Source organism: Amblyraja radiata, chromosome 2 (assembly GCF_010909765.2).
Source record: "Amblyraja radiata isolate CabotCenter1 chromosome 2, sAmbRad1.1.pri, whole genome shotgun sequence".
Classification (NCBI taxonomy): Eukaryota; Metazoa; Chordata; class Chondrichthyes; order Rajiformes; family Rajidae; genus Amblyraja; species Amblyraja radiata.
Window position 1 is genome coordinate 5,812,492 of NC_045957.1, and position 25,958 is coordinate 5,838,449.

Below are 25,958 nucleotides of genomic sequence, written 5' to 3' on the forward strand. Positions count from 1 at the left end.
CGCGGACTTACCATCACGGAGCGGGCGATCCTTTGCCGAGGATCGCTGTGGAAATGCTCCGACCGCGAGACTTGTGGACTTCAACATCGTGAAGCCGCGGTCTCCGGTAATAAAAGGCCGACTCAGGAGCTTCATGCCGCGGAGTGTTTCTGTTTCGTCCCGACGCCGGAATCTCCATCATCCCGACGAGAGGACTTGAACATCGGGCCATTGGCAGAGGCAGTGCTGAGGGTTCAAGGCCCTGACCACCACGGGTGAACAAAGGAGGAAGATGACTGAACTTTATTGCCTTCCATCACAGTGAGGAATGTTGATTCCATTGTGGTGGATGTTTATGTTAAAATTCTTGTGTATTGCGTTCTTTTTTTTGCTTATGGCTATATGGTAACTCAAATATCACTGTACCATAATTTAATAAATGTGAACGTGAACTTGATATCCTCTCATCCTTCTAAATTCCAGTGAATACATGTCCAGTCGCTCCATCCTTTCATCATATGACGGTCCGGCAAACCCGGGAATTAACCTTGTGAACCTACGCTGCACTCCCTCAATAGCAAGAATGTACTTCCTCAAATTAGGAGACCAAAACTGCACACAATACTCCAGGTGTGGTCTCACCAGGGCCCTGTATAATTGCAGAAGGACCTCTTTGCTCCTATACTCATCTCCTCTCATTATTAAGGCCAACATGCCATTAGGTTTCTTCACTGCCTGCTGTACCTGCATGCTTACTGATGTACAAGGACACCCAGGTCTCGTTGTACTTCCCCTTTTCCTAACCTGACACCATTCAGATAATAATCTGCCTTCTTGTTCTTGCCACCAAAGTGGATAACCTCACATGTATCCACATTATACTGCCATGCAACTGCCCACTCACCCAACCTTTTCGTCACACTGCATCCTCATAGCATCCTCTTCACAGTTCACGCTTCCACCCAGCTTTGTGTCATCTGCAAATTTGCTAATGTTACTTTTAATTCCTTCATCTAAATCATTAATGTATATTGTAAATAGCTGCGGTCCCAGCACCGAACCTTGCAGCACCCCACTAGTCACTGCCTGCCATTCTGAAAGGGACCCGTTAATCCCTACTCTTTGCTTCCTGTCTGCCAACCAATTTTCTATCCATGTCAATACCCTACTCCCAATACCGTGTGCTCTAAATTTGCCCACTAATCTCCTGTGTGGGACCATATCAAAGGCTTTCTGAAAGTCCAGGTACACTGGCTCTCCCTTGTCCATTTTCCTATTTACATCCTCAAAAAATTCCAAAAGATTAGTCGAGCATGATTTCCCCTTCGTAAATCCATGCTGATTTAGACCAATCCTGTTACTGCTATCCAAATGCGCTGTTATTACAGCTTGAATAATCGACTCCAGCATTTTCCCCACCACCGATGTCAGGCTAACTATAATTCCCAGCTTTCTCTCTCCCTCCATTCTTGAAAAGAGGGATAACATTAGCTACCCTCCAATCCACAGGAACTGATCCAGAATCTATAGAACATTGGAAAATGATCGCCAATGCGTCCACGATTTCTACAGCCACCTCCTTGAGTACCCTGGGATGCAGACCATCATGTCCTGGGGATTTATCAGCCTTCAGTCCCATGAGTCTACCCAACACCATTTCCTGACGAATTTGAATTTCCTTCAGTTCCTCCGTCACCTAAAATCGAGCATCGAAAATGTGCCTAGAATTTAACTTTTGTGACCCATGTCTGGGGACTACTTGAAATTTTGCACAGATTTAGATAAAATATAATTGAGAAGGAATTCATAACTCGTCAGTGCCAAAGGTTGCACATTAATTAATTAAGCTAATTATAAAATAATATAATGAATTTGATTGTGAGTGTGTATTTTGAATGCCGCAGAGGTCTGGTTCCTGAACCCGCCTAATTAATGGGCGAGGGCAGTTCCTGTGCGTTCCCCCATTTACTGAACCCCACTGACTGCCAGTGGGCAGAGTGGGGATCATGGCCATAGTGGGACCGGGGCAATGCCATGCTGGGGGAAGGCAAAGGCATCTTCCACTGACTGGAAAATGCCTAATCCTAACTCGCCCCCCTTCCAGAGCTGCCCACGGCTGGAGCTGGAGCCGTATCGGGACCGGCTGCGGGCTCCGTAAGTGTGGCTGCTCAGTGTGTCCATCTCGGCCAGCATGCCCTTCTGGATCAACATAGTGATGATGGTGGGGAGCAGCACTGTCCTGCACGACGCTCGGGCCTCCTTCAGCATCTCTATAGCGCTGGCTCCATCAGTTCGCCTGCTTGCTTGCTGCAACACCGGCCGGCCGACAGCCCAACCGATCCTTCGCAGCATCGACCGGCCTACCGACAACCCGACCGACCGATCCTTCACAGCACTCACCGACGGCCTGACAGCCCAACCGACCCTTTACAGCATCCACCAGCCTACCAACAGCCCGACCGGCAGCCCGACCGGCAGCCCGACCGACAGCCTGGCCGACCGACCGACCCTAATCCTAATCCTAACCCTAGCTATACATTTTTATTATCATTTTTATTTAATAGTTCACATCATAACTTTACAAAGATAAATCAATTGGAATACAAAATTATTAGCAAGGTTATCATTATCTTTATTCCTTCGAAACCTTGCTATTGTTGTGATGTTATTAGGAGGCAGCCACCATGAAACAAAGCGCGTGATTGGTCAATTGGCGTCCGACACATGTCAAACATGCATTGATTGGACAATTACTACTCGGAAAATTGGAGTTTTTTTCATATTTTAAAATTATGTGCAGGTTTTGTTCTTGACGAGTTTCAGGTATGATTTCTATAATATTTTTACATAATATATTAAAAATTCAGGTAGTTATGTGTTTTGGGTCACATATTTAAATGAAAAAGCACCTCGGCCCACAGCCTATAGGTCCTCTAATACATCTGGGAGATTGTTTGTGTCTTCCTTAGTGAAGAAAGAACCAAAGTACCTGAAAGTGTGAAAAAATTTTCACACAAATGGTGGTGGGGGTATGGAACGAGCTTCTTCTTATCGAGTCCAGATACAAGATTAGAAGTTGTTCAGCTAGAGCTGAGCACACTTCTCGGCATCTGCATATAATGGTGTCTGTCTTGCGCATCTTGTGTGTGGTGGCGGAAAGATTGGTGGAAACAAGGCCGCGATGTGAATGCTCTTTCCTTGACACCATGGAACAAGCTGCCCGAGGAGGTCGTTGAGGCAGGGACTATCCCAACATTTAAGAAACAGTTAGATAGGTACATGGATAGGACAGGTTTTGAGGGATATGGGCCAAATGTGGGCCCAAGGACCAGTTTGCACGCTGTATTGCTCTATAACAGAGACCCGGGTTCGATCCTAACTTCGGGTGCTGTCTGTATTGAGTTTGTACCTTCTCCCTGTGACCGTGTGGGTTTTCTCTGGATGCTCCAGTTTCCTTCCACACTCCAAAGACGTACAGGTTTATGGGTTAATTGGTTTTGGTAAGTTGTAAAATTGTCCCGAGTGTGTGTAGGTTAGTGTATGGGGCGATTGCTGATCGGCACGGACTCAGTTGGCAGGAGGGCCTGTTTCCGCACTCTATCTCTAAAGTCTAAAGTTCCACTATAATTCACCCACTAACTTTTTTTTGCATGATGTGAATTAACAAAGGCCTGGAAGCAGAAATTTCAAATGAAAGGGGAACGTTTTGGTGGTGGACGATTTAATCGGAATGGAGACACTTGTTTTCGCTGTGGAGCAGCAGGACATTGGGCCAAGGACTGCAAGGCTCATGGTAGGTGCACACATTGATTAAATGTTTCTGTTTCAGAATTAGGGCTTTACGTTGAGTGCTAAGAGCCTGATGTGTAAATGGTTGTGTAAAGACCACCATCCACAGTCTGACTGATCGATGGAGCCATAAGGGAATGACAGAGGATGCAATAGAATTGTAGAGTCATAAAGCACTGAAACAGGCCATTCCCAGAATCACTTGTTAATAAATGTACTGGTTGTTTCTGTAACTTGGTGTTTGTCTTATTTCGTATATCGGTGGTTGCAAAGAGGCATTTTTGTTTTCGGTAGTTAGATGCATTCCTCCGTGAGACATTTTAGTTTCATCCTGTGGCAACTTGGATTAGGTTGAACGTTCCTAGTATTGCTCTTCTTGGTTATAACTGACTGACCTTGGTTACATCACTCTTTCCCTCAGGGCGTAACAGCGGGTTTAAAACAGCATCCGAGGAGAAGGTGGAGACTTCTGAGATAATGGATGATGAGAGCTCACCACTGCCAACCTTGGAGGAAGTGGCTCGTTTGACATCCACGTGCAGCACAACTAGTGGTAGGAGTGAACAATAGGAACTACTGACCAACAGACTCCTTTTTAATCAGTAAAACACAATTTTTAAAATTCACACTGAGTAAGAAAGCATGGTGAAAATTAGATGGTTTTTGTGAGAGACTGTTATATATGTGCATTGAATGGAAAGAGATGTTGAGCTAATTCACTATTAACAAAGGCACATCATAATTGCTCCTAAAGTTGCTCCTCAGTGGGTCAGGCAGCATCTGTGGAAGGAATGGGCAAACGTCATTTGGGGTCAGACTCTGAAGAAGACTCCCAACTCAAAGAGTTGTCTGTCCATTCTCTCTGCTTGACCCGCTGCGTTCCTCCAGCACTTAGTGATTTGCTCAAGATTCCAGCATCTGCAGTTCCTTGTGTCTCCATGTATTGTTCATCATTTACTGAACCTCTGCTGTTCAGCACGGTTAAGCTGTAAAATGGTTGATATTTCTATTTAATCAAGAACGGGGTTCAAGGCAGGTTGCAGTTAGAGAGAGAACAGATGACCTTGGTGAATCCACAGGCAGGCCAACTCTTCAAATCCCACAGGAGTTTGGTGATTGAACTTTTTATAGGGACCGTCTGAAAACCTAACAATTTCCCACCAATTACTCTTGGTCATTTTCTTTGTTTTGCTTCAAAGTATACAGTCTGGGCCTTGTCAAAAGCATTTAGGGCAGCATAGTAGCACAGCTTCAATTAAACAAATAGGAAATGGCTGACCAGTTAACAAAGTACTTTGGTTCTGTTTTCACTAAGGAAGACGCAAACAATCTCCCAGAAATATGAGGGGACCGAGGATCTAGTGTAGGGGTCAAACTCATTTTAGGTCACGGGCAAAATGCGACTTCATGCACGCCGGATATTGCCGCACACGCACGAAAGCAGTCCAATCCGGCACCGCGGACAGCTGCAGCCCGCTCTGGCATCGGGGAAATCATCCCGCGGGCCGGATCGGACCTCTTCACGGGCCGTGAGTTTGATACCCCTGATCTAGTGGGAGAGAGGAAATGATGGTATGTAAACTGTTGGGACTGAAGGCAGATAAATCCCCAGGACCTGATGGTCAGCATCCCAGAGTACTCGAGGAGGTGGCTGTAGAAATCGTGGATGCATTGGCGATCATTTTCCAATGTTCTATAGACTCTGGATCAGTTCCTGTGGACTGGAAGGTAGCCAATGTAACCCCACTTTTTAAGAAGGGAGAGCGAGAGACACCAGGGAATTATAGACCAGTTAGCCTGACATCAGTAGTGGGGAATTGTGTGGAGTTTTGATTCCTATTTCTTTCACTCCATAGATGCTGCCTAACCCGCTGAGTTTCTCCAGCATTTTTGTCTACCTTCAGTAGTGAGGAAGATGCTTGAGTCGATTATTAAAGATGTAATAGTAGTGCATTTGGAAGGCAGTGACAAGATCGGTCAAAGTCAGCATGGATTTATGAAGGGGAAATCATGCTTGACTAATCTTTTGGAATTTTTTGAGTTTGTACCAAGTAGAATGGATAAGGGAGAGTCAGTGGATGTGGTGTATCTGGACTTTCAAAAAGCCTTTGACAAGGTCCTACACAAGAGATTAGTGTACAAAATTAGAGCACATGGTATGGGGGGTATTGACATGGATAGAGAACTGGTTGGCAGACAGGAAGCAAAGAGTAGGAATTAACGTGTCCTATTCAGAATGGCAGGCAGTGACTAGTGGGGTGCCACAAGGCTAAGTGCTGGGATCCCAGTTATTTACAATATATATTAATGATTTAGATCAGGGATCGGCAACCTTGTTCTGCATGGGGGCCGGGAAGCATGTCTGTGAGCGGATGGCGGGCCACATCTATCACGTGTACACATAGATCCCGCCCCCATCCCGCCCCGGATGGTAGGCATCAAATCACGTGTTCACAGAAGGTAGACAAAAATGCAGGGGAAACTCAGCGGTTGAGGCAGCCTCATGCAATCCTTTCATGTCTCACCCACTGAGTTTCTCCAGCATTTTTGTCTACCGTTGATTTTTCCAGCATCTGCAGTTCTTTCTTAAACCTGTTCACAGAAGGTGAGCGGCTTTGCGCAGGATGCAGTTCAGCCAGGCGGGCCGGATGATTACGGGGGGGAAATCCGCCTGCGGGACGGATAATTTCGGGTTACGGGCAACATTCGGCCTGGGGGCCGTAGGTTGCCGACCCCTGATTTAGATGAAGGAATTAAATGTGACATCTCCAAGTTTGTGGATGACAAAAAGCTGGGAGGCAGTGTGAGCTGCAAGGAGGATACCATGAGGCTGTTCGGTGATTTGGATAGGTTTGGTGAGTGGACAGATACATGGCAGATGCAGTATAATAATGTGGATAAATGTGAGGTTATTCACTTTGGTGGCAAGAACAAGAAGGCAGATTATTATCTGAATGGTGTCAGATTAAGAAAAGGGGAGGTGCAATGAGACCTGTGTGTCTTTGTACATCAGTCACTGAAAGTAAGCATGCAGGTACTACATGTTGGCAATGAAGAAAGCAAATGGCACGTTGGCCTTCATAGCGAGGGGATTTGCGTATAGGAGCAAGGAGGTCCTGCTACAGTTGTACAGGGCCCGGATCAAACCGCACCTGGAGTATTGTGTGGAGTTTTGATCTCCTAATTTGAGGATGGACATTCTTGCTATTGAGGGAGCGCAGCATAGGTTCACCAGGCTAATTCCCGGGATGGCGGGACTGACATATGATGAAAGAATGGATCGACTGGGCTTATATTAACTGGAATTTAGAAGGATGAGAGGGAATCATATAGAAACATATAACATTCTTAAAGGATTGGAGCGGCGAGATGCAGGAAAAATGTTCCCGATGTTGGGGGAGTCCAGAACCAGGGGTAGTTTAAGAGTGAGGGGTAGACCATTTGGAACTGAGATGAGGAAAAGCGTTTTCACCCAGAGAGTTGTGATTCTGTGGAATTCTCTGCCACAGAAGGCAGTGGAGGCCAATTCACTGGACGTATTCAGGAGAGAGTTAGATATAGCTCTTAGGGCTAACGGAATCAAGGGATATGGGGAGAAAGCAGGAACTGGGTACTGATTTTGGATGATCAGCCATGATCATATTGAATGGCGGTTCTGGCTTGAAGGGCCGAATGGCACATATATTCTATGTTTCACTGTGCCTGAGACCCAGGAACGATCCTGACTTTGTGTGTGCTGTCTAGTGTAGAGTTTACATGTTCTCCATTTGACCGTGTGGGTTCCATCTGGGTGCTTCGGTTTCCTCCCACATCCCAAAGGCGTGCGGGTTTCTAGATTAATTGGCCTCTTATAAGTTGCCCTAATGGATAAAAAAGTAGATAATACTGGTGTGAACAGGTTGGTGTGAACTCGGTGGGCCAAAGGACCTTTTTTCATGCAGTATGATGTATGTAGAATGTAGAATGGAGGGGGGGGGGAGAGTTATTTCTAAGTTATTTCAGACTTTTGAACATTTTGATTAATAACTCGAGAAATAATGCATGAATTTTTCAGATAAGACATTTTTGGATTCCACGGGATAAATCTCTATCGGAATATGTAAAATTTTTTACCGTTACCGCGTAGTTTTTTCGAGAATGTGCGATCACACACAAACAAATAAATAAATAAATACACATCCAAGATCAGAGTTTTATAGTTATATAGACCAAGTGGGACCCGTTGGGTCCATGTCACATGGGAGGCTTGGTTCCCCAACGCAACCCGATCCCCAATGCAAGATTTCACCACTCACCCATAGCCCCCACGGGTGGCCTGGTCCTCCAACGCAACCCGTTCCCCTTTTTACAACACAACCCGTTCCCCCAACGCAATATTCCAGCACTCACTCATAGCCAACACTGCACAGGGTCTGTTCATTTCGCCTTATTCAGCCTTCCTCATTTAAAACATTTTTAAAAAGCATTTGCACTTGCTTGCAGAACTCAGTGTACTGTGACTGACATTAAAAAAAAATGCATTTGCAATTGCTAGCTAGCAGAACTCAGTGTACTTGGATAGCAACAGTTGCGAGCAGGGCTAACACAGGGAATGTTTTTTCCAAGTTTTTAGATTTTTGAAAATTTTCATAATTAACTCGAGAAATAATGCATGAAATTTCCAGATGGCGGTTTTTGACCATGGCATGAATCTCTATCGGAATATGTAAAAATGTCATTAGTGTGTCGTGTTTTCGAGGAGATGTGAATCGCACACGAACATCACACACACAAATAAATACGCATCCAAGATCAGAGTTTTATAAGTATACTAGACCAAGTGGGACCAGTTGGGTCCCATCCCCTCAATGCACGGTTGCGGAGGGGAGGGGGGGGGGGGGCGGCCTGCGGCGCCACACACACACACTAACCACCCCCCCCTCCCCCTCCCAACACACACACACACACACACACACACACACACACTAATTACCCCCTCTTTAAATTATGAGAGGCATAGATAGGGACAGACAGTCAGAACCTTTTTGTATAGGAAAGAACTCCAGGATTTTGTATCTATAGTCAGAACCATTTCCCAGGATAGAAATGTATTTTTTTTTAAAACAGAGTACTGGAGTGACTCAGTGGGTCAGGCAGCATCTCTGGAGAACATGGATAGGTGAGGTTTTGGGTTGAGATCCTTCTTCAGACTAAAGAAGGGACCCAACCTGAAACGCCAAGTCTGAAGAGGGTACCGACCTGAAATATCACCTATCCATATTCTCCAGTGATGCTGCCTGACCCAATAAGTTACTCCAGCTCATTGTCTTTTATTGTAAACCAGCATGTGCATTTCCTTGTACCCCCATATAGAACTGTCTTGGACTGGAAGGCAAAGGTTAAAGGAGATGTGCGGGGAATGTTTTTTGCACAGAGAATGGTGGTTGCCTGGAACACGCTGCTATGGATGGTGGTTGAAGCAGATATGATAGTGGCATTTACAGACTTAGATAGGCACATGGATATGCGGGGAATGGCGCAATATGGCTCGTGCATACAGAGGAGATTAACGGCACAAATGTTGTGGGCCAAAGGGCCTGTTCCTGTACTGTACTGCCGATGTTCTTACACAGGTAACACACCTCCATTGCAGGTATATCGATTCCAGAGGAGCCTGAACTGATGCCTGCTGATGGGGTGGTGCCAAACTCCATTCGTCCCTCGTTTGAGCAGCCAGTAGCTCCACCAGCCGTGGAACCTCTATACAGCCTTGGAGATGATGGGAAGGTTGTTGGTACGTCATCTAATTGAGTTCTTTACCTGCGAAGCTCGTACAAATGTAGAAAATCCCAACTGTGTATCATGCAGTTGGTATTTGACATTTTGGCATGCCCGACTGGCTATTTTATTTGTGTAATGGTTAAAGCATGGCAACAATATTGGATGGAGTTGTTATGCTGTTATCCCTGTTCTTCACTCTGGAGTGGATTGAAGATATTGCAATATCATACAATGAAGATGCTTGTTACAGGTTCTGAGTGAAGGAATCCTTCCCTTCCACCTTCAAAACAACATTAGTTTTAGTTTGGTTTATTATAGTCATGTGTACCAAGGTGCAGTGTAAAGCTTTTGTTTGCGTGCTATCCAGTCAAAGAAAAGACTATACACCAACACAATCAAACCGTCCACTGTGCACAGATAAAGGGTACAACCTTTAGTGCAAAGATATAACATTGAAGTCTGATTAAAGATAGTTCAGTATCCAATGAAGTAGATGGGAGATCAGGACCGCACTCTAGCTGATAGGAGGGCTGTTCATTTGCTTGATCTACAATAACACTCCATTAGATTTATAGTGACCTTTTAGAGGTTTGTAAAATCATGAGGTGCATAGATAAGGTGAATAGCTAGTCTTTTTCCAGGGTGAAAGGGGTAAGATTTAAATGGGACTTGAGAAGCAACTTTTTCCACAGTCACGATAAATTGGGACATTTAGAGGACCCTTGGACAAATATATTGATGAAAATGTTTGGTGAGATATGCGCCTGGTGCAAGCAACTAGGATGTTCAGTTAGGCATTTGGTCAGTATGGATGAGTTGGGCCTAAGGGTCTTTTGCTGCGCTAAGTAGCTCTGTGGCTATTTTCGTTGGTTTCTTCCCACATGCCAATAACCTACGCTGATAGGTTAATTGGCCACTATAAACCAATCCTAGTGTGTAGATGAGTGGTAGATTCTGGGAGTAGTTGGTGAGAATAGGTTCAAAGGTTGAAAGGTTGATTTATTGTCACATACACCTAGATGTATTGAAATTCTTTTTGCCAATGCAGCACATAAAAAAGAATACAAACATAACAATAATAAATAGCTTTAACATAAAAAACATCCCCCCACAATGGTTCCCATTATGGGGGAAGGCACAAAGTCCAGTCCCATCCCCAATGTCCACCCATAGTCGGGCCTATTGAGGCCTCCACAGTTGCCTCTACGGAGGCCCGATGTTCCAGGCCGTCCTCGCCGGGTGATGATGTTCCGGCGTCGGGAGAGTCCTCTCAGCGGCATGGGAACCCTGGAACGGCCGCCTCCCTACTCGAGACCGTGGCTTCCGGAGCCGACAAGGCCGCGCCGAATGGAGCTCAACTGGCGATCTCATCGCGAGATCCCAGGCTCCCGATGGAAAGTTCAGCGCCGCCGCCCGCAGCTGCTCCACAGACCCACAGCTCCGCAACGGACCCAGCTCACCGGAGTTCCAGCTCAGCGACCCAGGCAAGGCACCGCCCGCCCCGCAATGGCGCTCCAGCGCTGCACCGCCGTCCTCAGACCCGCAGCTCCGCCGCTGCCGATGCCGCCGCCGCCGATGCCGGTGCCGCCGCCGCCGAGGCTCCGGGCGGTCCCCTCGCTCCTCGGACCCGCAGCTCCGCAGCCGCCGCCGCCGATGCCGAAGCTCCAGGCGGTCCCCTCAGGAAATGCCGCTCCAGGCCCGCTGGTAGGCCGCGAGGACGGGTCGAAAGTGCAGCCCGGAGAAAAGCTGCATCTCCGACCAGGTAGGGACCCTGAAAATTAGTTTCCCCCTCCCCCCCCCCCCCCCCTCCCCACACATAAAAAAGCTAGAACTCCTTAAAAACAAAACACTAAACTAACTAAAAATAAGAAAAAAGAAATGAAAAACAGACAGCTGCAGGCTAGGCAGCCATACCCCCTACAGGTCGGAGAGAATTAAAAAAAATTGGGATTTGTGTAGAATTAGTAAAAAATGGGTGTTTGATAGCTGGTACAGACGGTGAACCAAAGGACCAATTTACATCCTTTTCCAGGTTCGCTCAAAATTCCAGCATCTACAGTCTCTTGTGTCCATGAGGGATTTTCGATTAAATAATGTTTCTCACTCTCTCTGTCAGCTACTCCACCAGAAGTGCAGGAGGCCCTTTTGGAGCTCGGTTACCAGTCTTTCAGACCGGGCCAGGAGTTGACTGTGATGAGGATTTTATCGGGTATGTGAGTAAAGGAATTTTTCCTTCTGTGCATTCCCGTTTCAGTGTGAACTATGCATGATTTCTTTTGACATGAGTTAGCCATTGTACACCAGCTATCATGCAAGCTTGGGAGAGCAAGGACATGGTCTCCAGTGGCAAGGATAGCGCGGCACATCGGCAGAGTTACTGCCTTACAGCACCAGAGACCCAGGTTCGATCCTGACTACAGGTGCTGTCTGTACGGAGTTTGTATGTTCTCCCTGTTGAAAAAGCTACTTTTATAACTACTAAACCAGGTTCGCTTCTTAATAAACAGACACAACACAAACTGTTTGGTAGACCAGTTCAAAACTTTACTTAACATCGGCCGATGGAAGGGAGCGAGAATTCCAGCTAAGTGACCAATATAGACACTCGACTGTCCTCGGTCCCCTTCCCTGAACAACAGAATTACATTGCATTATATAGTGTTTCTTTGTCACCTTAGCACATTCCACAGACATTAGTCATGGTCAGAGGTACAGGAAAAGGCATCACATCAAAGGCCTTTTGTCACATGGTACAAGATAACATTGGCCATTTGGTTTACGACATTTTATCTTCAAAGAGATCACCCTAGCTCTTTCGCTGCTTCCTCTCTGTCACTTGGTCCCTCATAAACATAGGCCATTTGGTTTATGGCATCTTACTTCAAAGATGTGACTAGCTGTTTCTCTCTTCCTTTATCGCCTCCTCCCCCATAAACATTGGTCATTTGGTTTACGGCATCTTACTTCAAAGATGTGACTAGCTGTTTCTTTCTCTATCACTTCCTCACTTGGGAGACAATGTTATAGGATTTATTATCTCACACACCCGCAACCTGAGGCAAGCCTAATTTGACAATAAATATAAGCTGTAAGCTAGCCCAGAAGCCAATTTAATATCTTCTTATATTTTTAACTAAAATTCGGCTTCATCACTGTGACCGTGTGGGTTTTCTCCGGATGCTCTGGTTTCCTCCCACACTCCATCGAGATGTACAGGTTTGTAGGTTAATTGGCTTTGGTAAGTTGTAAAATTGTCCCTAATGCATAGGATAATGCTAGTGTCTGGGGTGATCTCTGGTCAACGCGGACACAGTGGGCCGAAGGGCCTGTTTCCACACTATATCTCTAAAGTCTAATAGTCTAAAGTGAGGAGACCATACTTCTGCAGCATGGACATTAATGCATACATGTAGCTGGGCATATGTGGGTGCTTGTTAGCATGTATATATACATACGCATGCCCTGACTCGCACAACACACATATACTCTCGCATGCATGCACTCTCTTTGTGCGGTGCTCTTACCAGCTGCCACTTCTTCACTTTCCCACTTGATTATCCACACACCCCTTAACGCGTCTCGAGCATGATTCACCCTATCCAAGAATCTCTTCTCGTTCTATACTCTTTGTTTGCCATTTCTCTAACCCCTCCCCTCCAACCCTAACCATCTCGTTCCAACCCTTAACCTTTCCCCCTTTGGCTCCCTCTTCTTTCTTACATAGGGCACCCCATTCCCTCTCCAGCTCCTGGCTTCTCCATCCCATCTGTACCATCTCTCCCCCCGCCCCCATTGTTTTGACAGTGCTCTGCCAATTGTCTTTCTATAGATATATTGGTTGCTTTGAGCCTGGATAGAGGGGATGTGGAGAGGATATTTCCACTGATGGGAGAGTCCAGGCCAGAAGTAATTGCCTCAGAATTAAATAACGTTCCTTTGGGATGACGATGAGGAGGAATTTCTTTAGTCAGAGGGTGGTGAATCTGTGGAATTCTTTGCCACAGAAGGCTTTGGTGGCCAAGTCAGTGGATATTTTAAAGCAGAGATAGATTCTTGATTAATACTGGTGTCGGGAGTTATGGGGAGAAGGCAGGAGAATGGGATTAAAAGGGAAAGATAGATCAGCCATGATTGAATAGCGGAATAACCGATGGGCCGAATGGCCTAATTCTGCTGCTCCTATCACATGAACATGAACATGAAATAAAATAGTTGGAACATGTGGCAGCCAGGAGCACGTCAAGTCTAATTGATGATTTGGAGTCAGTGGAGTTGTTTGTAAAGTAATAGGCAAAGTTGGAAGCATTGGGGGGAAAAAAATTGATTTGTAGAAAAATGTTTGATTCCACTTGTACATGGAAGGGAATTTCCAAGACCTGTACCTGTTGTGAATGAGACTTTGGTGTTGAGATGATTGGTTTTGCAGTGGGGTGTTGGTGGGAACTAAATGATGGATTCCTCCTTTGAGCAAACTGGGGAGAGTGATCGGTGAAGATCAGGAATTCCCATCGGCCCTGAATTCGCCATTCCTGAATTCTCTACATGTTAAATTGAGTAATGTCTGTGGTACGTGAACTTACTTCAACCCTACTATTTAGTTCAAAGTCAAAGTATTATTGTCACATGTATCGAGATATATTGAAAAGCTTTTGCTTGCTTGATATCCAATCAAATCAGATACGGTCTACCCTCGTTATTAAGGATCTCTTTATAACGGGTTTTGTTTATAGCAACGGCGCATCCCTACATAACCAGACACCTCTGTCTCTTTAAGAACACAGGCTGCTAGCTACTCTGCAGGAAGTCAATGACATTGACAAGCAGTTGCTTCGATCGACACTTGTGCACAATAAGAAGGGTCTCGACCCGAAACATCATCTATCCATGTTCTCCAGGGATACTGCCAGACCCACTGAGTTACTCCAGCATTCTCTATCTATCTACTTGTGCACAATACTCTATTAAACAATGCCTTTAGTATTTTTAGCTTGCAGTAACAAAAAAACATTTTTAGCTGTTAAAAAAAACTTTGTATTTGAAAACAACTTGGTGTATCACAGAGTGACTGCTAGGTGGTTGGAGCGAATTGTTCACTGGGTTATAGTGGATCAATCGGCAATAACGGACACTGTTCCCCCTCCCCTCCCAATGGACCGGGTATAACGAGGGTTATCTGTAATACTGTAGATGAATACAATCAAGCCATACACGTATACGTGGTTAAAGTTATGGTTAAATATAATAGTGGTGATCCCGATGGTGTTTAATGCCATATGTTTTGTTCTCTGATACAAACTAGGTCTTTCCACCTTGGTTGTGCTATCCACCGGAATGGGGAAGTCATTTTGCTATCAGCTACCCGCATACCTGTACGCTAAAAGGTCAAAGTGCATCACCGTGGTGATTTCGCCTCTTGTCTCACTAATGGATGACCAGGTAAGAATTTGGGGGGCTTTTCCCTCCTGTTTTCCACACTTTTATTTCTCAAGTTACTCTGGCTGCATTGTCAAGTGGGATTGCAATGGGATTTCTTGCAGATGGAGTTAATCTGGACAAGTGTGAGGTGTTGCATTTGGAAGGTCAAACTTAAAAGGCGAGTATATGATAAATGATAGGACCTTGAAGAGGATTGATATGCAGAGAGATCTTGTGAAGCGAGGCTATAGTTGTGTTAAAGTGGCAATGCAAGTGAATAGGATGTAAAAAAAACATTGCACGCTAGCCTTGAACAGTCAGATCACCGAGTTCAACTTTGCCAAGTCATGTTACAGCCTTAAATTAAAGGCAGAGGAATTAAAGTGTTTGGCTGCATTTGCAGTATTGTGTGCAGGTCTGGTCGCACCATTGCAGGAATGAAGTGGAGGTTTAGAGAGGATGCAAAAGTTCACTAGTATGTTGCTTGAATTAGAGAGTTTTAGCTATAAGGTGAGTTTTGAAAAATTTGGATTGTTTTCTCTGAACATTTTATTTTCTCTGATAAACGTATATAAAATTATGAGAAGCATCAATAGTCAGAGCACTTTTTCCCAAGGTGGAAATGTCAAATGGTTTAGGGCATTACTTTAAAGTGATAGGGGAAAGTTCAAAGGAGATGTATATTTTTTACACTGAGTGGTAGCTGCCGTGAAAGCATTGCCTGGGGAAGTGTGGAAGCAGATACGATAGAAAAGTGTCATTTGGACAGGCACATGAACAGGAAGGGAGTGGAGGGATATAGACCATGTGTGGACAGTTAAGACCCGAAATGTTGCCTATTTCCTTCGCTCCATAGATGCTGCCTCACTCGCTGAGTTTCTCCAGCATTTTTGTCTACCTTCTATTTTTCCAGCATCTGCAGTTCCTTCTTAAACATTAAGACTAGTTTAATTTAGTATTGTGGTCCATACAGATATCAGGGGCCGAAGTGCCTGTTTCTGTGCTGTACTGTTCTGTAAAAACTGAGTGGAAGAAAGTTATTATTCTCAAAGAATGCTTAAGAAGGAGTTGTTTCTATACTGACAATGGAGGAGGCCTAGGACAGAAAGATATTACAGTGATTACACTTCAGCATATTAATTAGTGATCCTGTTGCCATGAAGAGAGATTAGGCAAATAAATATTCTTGTTTTCTCTACTGTGCCCTAGGATATATTTGTATTTCTGAAGAAGAGATGTGTTGTTCCGATTATCTGCAATGAGCCACTTAACGTTGTTCATTATCTTTATCACAGGTGTCTGGGCTCCCTTCCAAACTAAAGGCTGTTTGCATCCACTCCAATATGACAAGAACACAGAGAGAAGCAGCTGTGGAAAAGGTCAGCTTAATGGTTAATTGTGATAATTGTGAATTATTACCAACATAGTTTGCCCTTTTTACAGAGTCGTGGTATATAACAGGCAAGTGGAATCCTGTCAGCAATGACAGCTCTTTGGATAAAAACATCTAATTAAATACCCTTCCTACATCTGTATCCATAGGCTTGTACTTACATTATTCAAGTATTTATCCAGTTTGTTGTGAAAATTCCAGTCAAATTTGTTTTCAGGAGTACAAACTAATTTTATTTCTTTAGAGGCACAAGTGTCCGTGCCGAAATCTTAAGTAAAACACACTTGATGGGGAACTCAGCGGATCTGGCAGCATCTGTGAAGGGAAATGAACAGAGGACATTTTGATAGACACAAAGTGCTGGAGTAACTCAGCAGGTCAGGCAGCACTCTGGAGAAAAAAGATGGGTGACATTTCAGGTCAGGACCTTTCTTCCGACAGAAAGTAGGTGGTGGTGTGTGGTGAAGAGCTGGAGGTGAGAAAAGATCAGAACCATTCATGATTGGTCCCAGAACACTGATGCAATCATAAACAAAGCACATCAGCGCCTCTACTTCCTGAGAAGATTACGCAGAGTCGGTATGTCAAGGAGGACTCTCTCGAACCTCTACAGGTGCACAGTAGAGAGCATGCTGACCGGTTGCATCGTGGCTTGGTACGGCAACCTGAGCGTCCAGGAGCGGAAAAGGCTGCAAAAAGTTGTAAACACTGTTCAGTCCATCATCGGCTCTTGACCTCCCTACCATCGAGGGGATCTATCGTAGTCGCTGCCTCAAAAAGGCTGCCAGCATCATCAAGGACCCACACCATCAAACAAACTCTGAACTATAACAGCCTATTGCAATTTATCCGTTTATTTACTTGTGCGTATATATATTCTATGGTATATGGACACACTGATCTGATCTGTATTTATGCCTACAATATTCTTTTGTGCTGCAGCAAGCAAGAATTTCATTGTCCTATCTGGGACACATGACAATAAACTCTCTTGACTTGACTTCTGGCAGGGCGGTGCCTGGTAGGCCCATTGTTTGCTGGGGAAGGTGTGATCTCACGAGGAAAATATTGTTGAGAACTGTGGAATTGGTAAAACTATGATGGAGGGAGGGAGCATTTTGAGCTGGGATCCTTCTTCAGGCTGTAGGAGGGGGAGATAGCTGGGAAAGAGAGGTTGTTGCCCTATTTATTACCCGCACCTGGTGCGGCACGGTGACGCAGTGGTAGAGCTACTGCCTTATAGTGCCAGAGACCCGGGTTTGATACTGACTGTGGGTGCTTGTCTCGATGGAGTTTGTACATTATCCTCGTGACTTCCGTAGGCTTTCTCCTGTATCTTTGGTTTCCTCCCACACTCCAAACATGTACAGGTTTGTTAATTGGCTTGGTATAAATGTAAAATTGTCCCTAGTGTGTGCAGGGTAATGTTAATATGCAGGGAATGATGGTCGGTACAGACTCGGTGGGCCGAAGGACCTGTTTCCGCGCTGCATCTCCAAACTAAACTAAACCTCTCTCCAACAGCTACCTCCCCATTCCCCCTTCCTCCCCTTTAACTCCATCGGTCTGTAGAAGGGTCCCGACCCAAAATGTCGTCAGTTCATTTCCTTCACAGACACTGCCTAACTCGCTGAATTTGTTTCTTTGCATGGAAAGAATCAATATTATTTCTGTCGCTCTGTTATATATGTAAATGTTGTGTCACAGATATTACCTGGTTTGGCTTGGAACCAGAACAGTGGCAGTATCGTCAGCGTAAACACAAATGCTGATTCTTTCTGAAAAGAGAATTACTTGTGAAGTACTGATTTAAAAATAAATTGTGGTACAAAAATGCCAGGCAAAAGCAACAATTACCTCCCATAGAATTCAATGGCATTTCCATTACATGATCTTCCACCATCAACATCTTGGTGATCCTTTGATCACAAATTCACCTACAGTGAATTTAAGCGCCTTGAGTATTCTAGAAAGGCGCTATATAAATCCCATCCATTATTATTATTATTACAGTGGCTTGCAAAAGTTTTCATACCCCTTGAACTTTTCCACATTTTGTCACGTTACAACCACAAACGTAAATGTATTTTATTGGGAATTTATGTGATAGACCAACACAAAGTGGCGCATAATTGTGAAGTGGAAGGAAAATGATACATGGTTTTCAAATTTTTTTACAAATAAAAAACTGAAAAATGTGGCGTGCAAAAGTATTCAGCCCCCTTTACTCTGATACCCCTAAATAAAATCCAGTGCAACCAATTGCCTTCAGAAGTCACCTAATTAGTAAATAGAGTCCACTTGTGTGTAATCTAATCTCAGTATAAATACAGCTGTTATGTGAAGGCCTCAGAGGTTTGTTAGAGAACATTAGTGAACAAACAGTATCATGAAGCCCAAGGAACACACCAGACAGGTCAGGGATAAAGTTGTGGAGAAGTTTAAAGCAGGGTTAGGTTATAAAAAAATATCCCAAGCTTTGAACATCTCTCGGAGCACTGTTTAATCCATCATCCGAAAATGGAAAGAGTATGGCACAACTGCAAACCTACCAAGACATGGCCGTCCACCTAAACTGACAGGCCGGGCAAGGAGAGCATTGATCAGAAAAGCAGCCAAGAGGTCCATGGTAACTCTGGAGGAGCTGCAGAGATCCACAGCTCAGGTGGGAGAATCTGTCCACAGGACAACTATTAGTCGTGCACTCCACAAATCGGGCCTTTATGGAAGAGTGGCAAGAAGAAAGCCATTGTTGAAAAAAAGCCATAAGAAGTCCCGTTTGCAGTTTGCCACAAGCCATGTGGGGGACACAGCAAACATGTGGAGGAAGGTGCTCTGGTCAGATGAGACCAAAATTGAAGTTTATGGCCTAAATTCAAAACGCTATGTGTTGCGGAAAACTAACACTGCACATCACCCTGAACACACCATCCCCACTGTGAAACATGGTGGTGGCAGCATCATGCTGTGGGGATGCTTTTCTTCAGCAGGGACAGGGAAGCTGGTCAGAGTTGATGGGAAGATGGATGGAGCCAAATACAGGGCAATCTTGGAAGAAAACCTGTTAAGAGTCTGCAAAAGACTTGAGACTGGGGCGGAGGTTCACCTTCCAGCAGGACAACGACCCTAAACATACAGCCAGAGCTACAATGGAATGGTTTAGATCAAAGCATATTCATGTGTTAGAATGGCCCAGTCAAAGTCCAGACCTAAATCCAATTGAGAATCTCTGGCAAGGCTTGAAAATTGCTGTTCACAGACGCTTTCCATCCAATCTGACTGAGCTTGAGCTATTTTGCAAAGAAGAATGGGCAAATATTTCAGTCTCTAGATGTGCAAAGCTGGTAGAGACATACCCCAAAAGACTTGCAGCTGTAATTGCAGCGAAAGGTGGTTCTACAAAGTATTGACTCAGGGGGGCTGAATACTTTTGCACGCCACACTTTTCAGTTTTTTATTTGTAAAAAAATTTGAAAACCATGTATAATTTTCCTTCCACTTCATAGTTATGCACCCCTCTGTGTTGGTCTATCACATAAAATCCCAATAAAAGACATTTACGTTTGTGGTTGTAACGTGACAAAATGTGGAAAAGTTCAAGGGGTATGAAAACTTTTGTAAGCCACTGTAAGTCAGCTATGGTTTGATGTCTGGTATTAGTAAGCCACAAAAGTGCTGGAGTAACTCAGCGGGTCAGACAGCGTTTCTAGAGACTGATGTTATGGGTGGAACCCTTCTTCAGACTGATTGTAGTAGGAGAGAGAAAGCAGGAAAAGAAATAGGGGCGGAACAAAACCTGGTCAAGATGGATACAGGTGAGGGAGGGGGGTTTAAATGGCATATGGGTCGAGAAAGGCTAGAGATGAAAAGGGTGACAAAAGGAGACAAAATGGTATTGATAAGGAGAGAAGTGAAATGTAAAGCCAGATGGAGGGATATAGGTGGGGGGAGGGGAGGTTTGCTACACTTCATGGGTCTCTGGCCACTCCAATTAATTCCTGTGTCCTTGTGATATGTTGATGTTTGCACCTTAACAACACTCAACAAAATCGCCAATGTTTCTTGACTTTGAGCCACATTAAGCATCCATTCCCTCCATCACTCGTACGCTGGCTGCAGTGTGCACCGTCTAGATCAGTCTCCTCTGTTCAGGCTCGAGAGCAGCTTGACAAGCTGCCTTTAACAGCATCTGAATGTGCGGAGATGTTGGCGCAGGCTGCTGGGAGCCGAGGAACTTGTTTCTCAGTGCCGATGCTGTAGGGCTAGAGCTAAATTCCCCCACCACTATTAACACACAGAATATGTAGGGCATGCTTACCATTATCGATAGGGGCAATGAGTAGAAGAGCCAGCAAGTCGTGATGCAGCTGTCAAAACTTTGGTTAGGCTGCATCTGTAGCTTTGTATGCAGTTCTAGTTGCTCCATTGCGGGATGCATGTGGAGTCTTTGGAGAACGTGCAGAAGAGGTTGACTCGGATGCTGCCTGGATTAGAGAGTATTAGGTATAAGGAAAGGTTGGACAAACTTGGATTGCTTTTTCTGAAACATCGGAGGTTGAGGGGAGAGAAGTATGTAAGATAGCAGATCTTATATAGTATATAAGGTATGTAAAGCATAGAAAGGGCAGACAGTCAGAACATTTTTCCAAGGGTGAAAATATCAGAGACTGGAGGACATAGTTGTGTGTGAGAGCAGGAAAGTGTAAAGTTCATGTTATAGGTGCAGAATCAGATAATTTGGCCCATCAACTTTACTCTTCCATGCAATCATGGCTGATCTATTTTTCCCTCTCAACCCCATTCTCCTGCCTTCTCCCCATATCCCGTGATACCTGTACTAATCAAGGAGATGTGCAGGGCGAGGTTTTTACACACACGGTGGTTTCCAGGGTTAGTGGTGGAGGCACTTACGATCATGGTGTTTAAGAGGCTTTTGCTTAGGTTCATGGATATGCAGGGAGTGGAAGGATATGGATCATGTGCAGGCAGAGGAGATTAGTTGAACTTGGCCTCATGTTCGGTGGGTACATTGTGTGTGGAAGGACCTGTTGATGTGCTGTTCTGTTCGATGTTTAAATGCACTCCAGTTGGTAAATCAAGTTAGCAGCTAATAAGAAAGACTTCTTTTAATTTGTGTCTGCGTCACTTGTTCACCCACAGGTGAAGGAGGGGAAGGTCCACGTTCTGCTGCTCTCCCCGGAAGCGCTGGTTGGGGGTGGCTACGCTGGATCGAGCTGCCTTCCACCTGCACGCGAGCTGCCCCCAGTGGCTTTTGCTTGCATTGACGAGGCTCACTGTGTCTCTGAGTGGTCGCATAACTTCAGACCCTGCTATCTGCGCCTGTGTAAGGTAAGGGAGGGGCAGCTCGGTAGAATGTCTTTTATTGTCATTCAAACAGACATGGTTTGAACGAAATTTCATCCCTGCAGTCATGACATTACAAAAAAAAACACAATAAAAACAAAACAACCAAGACACACTTAACACAATTTACACAAACATCCATCACAGTGAATCTCCAACACCTCCTCACTGTGATGGAAGGCAAAAGTCTCTTCCCTTTGTTCTTCTCCCGCGGTCCAGCAGTCCAACTGCAGCGTTGAGGCGACTGGGGCTCAGGATGTTAAAGCCCCCGGCGGGCGATGGTAAATCCCGCGGCCGTTTAAGCCGTGCCGGGCGATGTTAGGCCCCACTCCAAGTCATTTAAACCCCGCGATTCCGGCGGGAGAAGTTGCTGTTGCGGGAGCTCCGAAAAGCGGTCTCCCACCAGGGACCTGTGAGTTCCCGATGTTCCTGTCCACCGGGCCTGCGGCCGGAGCCTCCGAAGCTCCGAAGTCGGGTTGCAGCCGGTGGTCACCACAGCTCTCCCCGCTCCGAAGTCGGCCAGCTCCGCGATGGCGAGTCCGCACGCTCCGCGACTGGAGCCCTCAGGTTGGTTCCGGTTGGAGGTGGCCGCCAGCTCCACGATGTTAGGCCCAACGACACCGGAGACCCGACAGGGAAAAAGTCAGGTCCCCGTACAGGGAAGAGATTAACGGTTTCCCCCACCCACCCCCCCACATATACACAGCTAAAAAAATAATAAAAATTAAAACCAAAATTAAAATTAAAACCAAAAACATACATTAAATAAATTCAAAAAAGACTGCAGTCGAACCGCTGCCATTAGGCGCCGCCACACTCGGTGTGACCAAAGGTGAACCATGTGTAGCTTGGCTGTGAATTAGTGAGACAGACAATCAGGATTGTTATCATTGCTATCACTGTGCTGGAATAACTCAGCGGGTCGGGCAGCATCTATGGAGGAGATCGATAGTTGACCCGAAACATTGCTATCCATTCCCTCCACAGATGCTTGGCTGTGGAGGGACATTCTTGCCATAGAGGGAGTACAGAGAAGGTTCACCAGACTGATTCCTGGGATGTCAGGACTTTCATATGAAGAAAGACTGGATAAACTCAGTTTGTACTCGCTAGAATTTAGAAGATTGAGGGGGGATCTTATAGAAACTTACAAAATTCTTAAGGGGTTGGACAGGCTAGATGCAGGAAGATTGTTTCCGATGTTGGGGAAGTCCAGAACAAGGGGTCACAGTTTAAGGATAAGGGGGAAATCTTTTAGGACCGAGATGAGGAAAACATTTTTCACACAGAGAGTGGTGAATCTCTGGAATTCTCTGCCACAGAAGGTAGTTGAGGCCAGTTCGTTGGCTATATTTAAGAGGGAGTTAGATGAGACCCTTGTGGCTAAAGGGATCAGGGGGTATGGAGAGAAGGCAGGTACAGGATACTGAGTTGGATGATCAGCCATGATCATATTGAATGGCGGTGCAGGCTCGAAGGGCCGAATGGCCTACTCCTGCACCTATTTTCTATGTTTCTATGCTGCCTGACCCGCTAAGTTCCTCCTGCACTTTGTGCTTAGCTCACGATTCCAGCATCTGCAACTCCTTGCTTCTTTATTATGACTGTGGTACTGCTTCACATTGACTTGATCCTGAGACCTGGGTTCCATCCTGACTTCAGATTTTGGCTGTGTGGAGTTTCCACGTTCTCCCTGTGACCACGTAGATGCTCTGGTTTCTAGGTGCTCTGGTTTCCTCCCACATACCAAAGTCATGTGGGATTGCAGGTTAATTGGCCTCTGTAAAAGATTGCCGCAAGTATGCAGGGAGTGGATGCGAAAATGGGATATCATAGAACTAGTGTGAATAGGTGATCAGTGGTGGATGTGGACTCTGTGGGCCAAAGGTGCCTGTCTCCATGCTGTATCTCTAAATTAAATGTGTTCGAATGAGTTTGTCTGCTCAAGTAATTAACCAAGGCTGAAATAAAAAATAATAGTCTCGATTAAATTACCAGTCGTTACCAAAAATTCCCATTGGTATACATGCCCTTTTTGGGAACACCATCTGCCACCCACACCGTCTGGTGTATAGATACTGTAGGTGTCTGCAGACCCACAGCAATAATTATTAATCACTCTCCTCCATAATCTAGCCAGCCATTCTGACCACAGGCATTTCAGGTGAACAGGAAATGCTCATCTCTCTCGCAATGGTCATAGCTCATAAACAAATGCCCTTCTCCTTGTTTATCAAGAGAAATAGAGAGACCTAAGAGATAAGTGCATAGTTCCCTGAAAGTAATGAAACAATGACAAGGTGGTGAAGGCAAGTGGACATATTCATGGGTTTGGGCATTGAGTACAGGGGTTGAGATGTCTTGTTACAGCTGCACAGTTAATGAGACTGTGCCTGGAGTACAGATGAGAAATCGTGCGTTAATTAAAACTTATAAAAATACAACTGTCTGTTGGTGAAAAGGGGGTTAGGGTCTCGTGAGTTTCAGATTCGCCACAACAAAATTATTTTTCCCTGAAGGATTTTGAAAAATAAAAGGTCTTTCTCAATAACCTTTTGTGAAAATGTATTCCTCCAAGCTAACATTCCTAAAGTGTGTTTCATTGTTTAAATTTGTACTACACAAAAAGTGTCAATATAAGGGATTGATCGTCAATTGTAGTGAACCTACTATACCTAGCATTGCATCTAGCAGCCTGTGTTCTTAAGAGGCCATGGTGTCTGATTGCAGGGAAGTTGCATGGAAAGAGTTCTTTTTTTTCCGGACTGTGTTTTTCCTGTCAGCTTTTTTTAGCTTAATTTCCAAGGTAACCTGATTTGATTTCTCTAGATAGACACAAAATGCTGGAGTAACAGGCAGCATCTCTAGAGAGAAGGGATGGGTGACGTTTCGGGTCGAGACCCTTCTTCAGACTGATGTCAGGGAAGTGGGAGGTACATAGATAAGAAACTGTATAGAAGAGGAAATATAAGGTGTGAAAACAGGGCAAAGGTAGTGGAGATCAAGGACATGCAGAATGGATCATTGTTAGTTGGGATAGCGCTGGGGTGTAAGCTGCCCAAGCAAAATATGAGGTGGTTTATAATAACGAAATAATGGTTTATAACCATTTTGCCCTGTGTAATTCAAATAGTGTCCCTTAATTCATCACTCCTGTTATATCCAATTAGTGTTATGGAAACGTGTTATAGCAGAACTATCTGTAAGGTGTGAAGATCTGGTTGCCTTACTATAGGAAGGATGTGATTAATCTAGAGAGGGTGTAAAGGAGATTCACAAGGATGTTGCTGGGACTAGAGGGCTTGAACTATAAGGAGAGGTTGGAGAAGCTGGGTCTCCCACATTCCAAAGATGCGCAGGTTGGTTCAGATTCAGATTCAGATTCAACTTTAATTGTCATTGTCCGTGTACAGTACAGAGACAACGAAATGCATTTAGCATCTCCCTGGAAGAGCGACATAGCATATGATTTGAATAAATATTTACATTAGCATATATACAGACATAGTGTTTTTCCTGTGGGAGGAGTGTCCGGGGGGGTGGGGGTGATTGGCAGTCACCGAGGTACGTTGTTGAGTAGAGTGACAGCTGCCGGGAAGAAACTGTTCCAGGACCTGCTGGTCCGGCAACGGAGAGACCTGTAGCGCCTCCCGGATGGTAGGAGGGTAAACAGTCCATGGTTGGGGTTAGAGCAGTCCTTGGCGATGCTGAGCGCCCTCCGCAGACAACGCTTGCTTTGGACAGACTCAATGGAGGGGAGCGAGGAACCGGTGATGCGTTGGGCAATTTTCACCACCCTCTGCAATGCCTTCCGGTCGGAGACAGAGCAGTTGCCATACCATACTGTGATACAGTTGGTAAGGATGCTCTCGATGGTGCAGCGGTAGAAGTTCACCAGGATCTGAGGAGACAGGTGGACCTTCTTCAGTCTCCTCAGGAAGAAGAGACGCTGGTGAGCCTTCTTGATCAGAGTTGAGGTATTGTGGGTCCAAGAGAGGTCATCGGTGAATTGGCTGCTGTAAATTGGTGCTGGTGTGGAGGTGAGTGATAGAATCAGTGGGATGTTGGTGGGATGGTGAGGAGAATGGGTTAAAGGGAAGTGGGGGAATGATACTACTCTGTGAGTTGGTGTTGATTTGATGGGATTAATGGCTGCCACCTATGACATGAAGAAATAAAATTAATAGAAGATGAGAATAATATAAAGATTTCTGTTAGTCACTTGGTTACTTCATTCATTTAAAAAGCAACAAAGGAT

General features: G+C 45.1%; 1 protein-coding gene across 3 annotated transcripts in view; it reads left to right on the plus strand.

The window, feature by feature from the left end:
- recql4 (RecQ like helicase 4) overlaps nt 1-25,958 on the plus strand; it is a 69,980-nt gene that overhangs the window by 15,865 nt on the left and 28,157 nt on the right. For all 3 annotated transcript variants that reach the window (XM_033041081.1, XM_033041099.1, XM_033041090.1), the window contains exons 8-14: nt 3,649-3,772; nt 4,190-4,321; nt 9,401-9,541; nt 11,645-11,737; nt 14,828-14,964; nt 16,239-16,322; nt 21,497-21,685. In XM_033041081.1, coding sequence (XP_032896972.1) covers nt 3,649-3,772; nt 4,190-4,321; nt 9,401-9,541; nt 11,645-11,737; nt 14,828-14,964; nt 16,239-16,322; nt 21,497-21,685 — 900 coding nt within the window. The remainder of the gene's footprint in view (nt 1-3,648; nt 3,773-4,189; nt 4,322-9,400; nt 9,542-11,644; nt 11,738-14,827; nt 14,965-16,238; nt 16,323-21,496; nt 21,686-25,958) is intronic.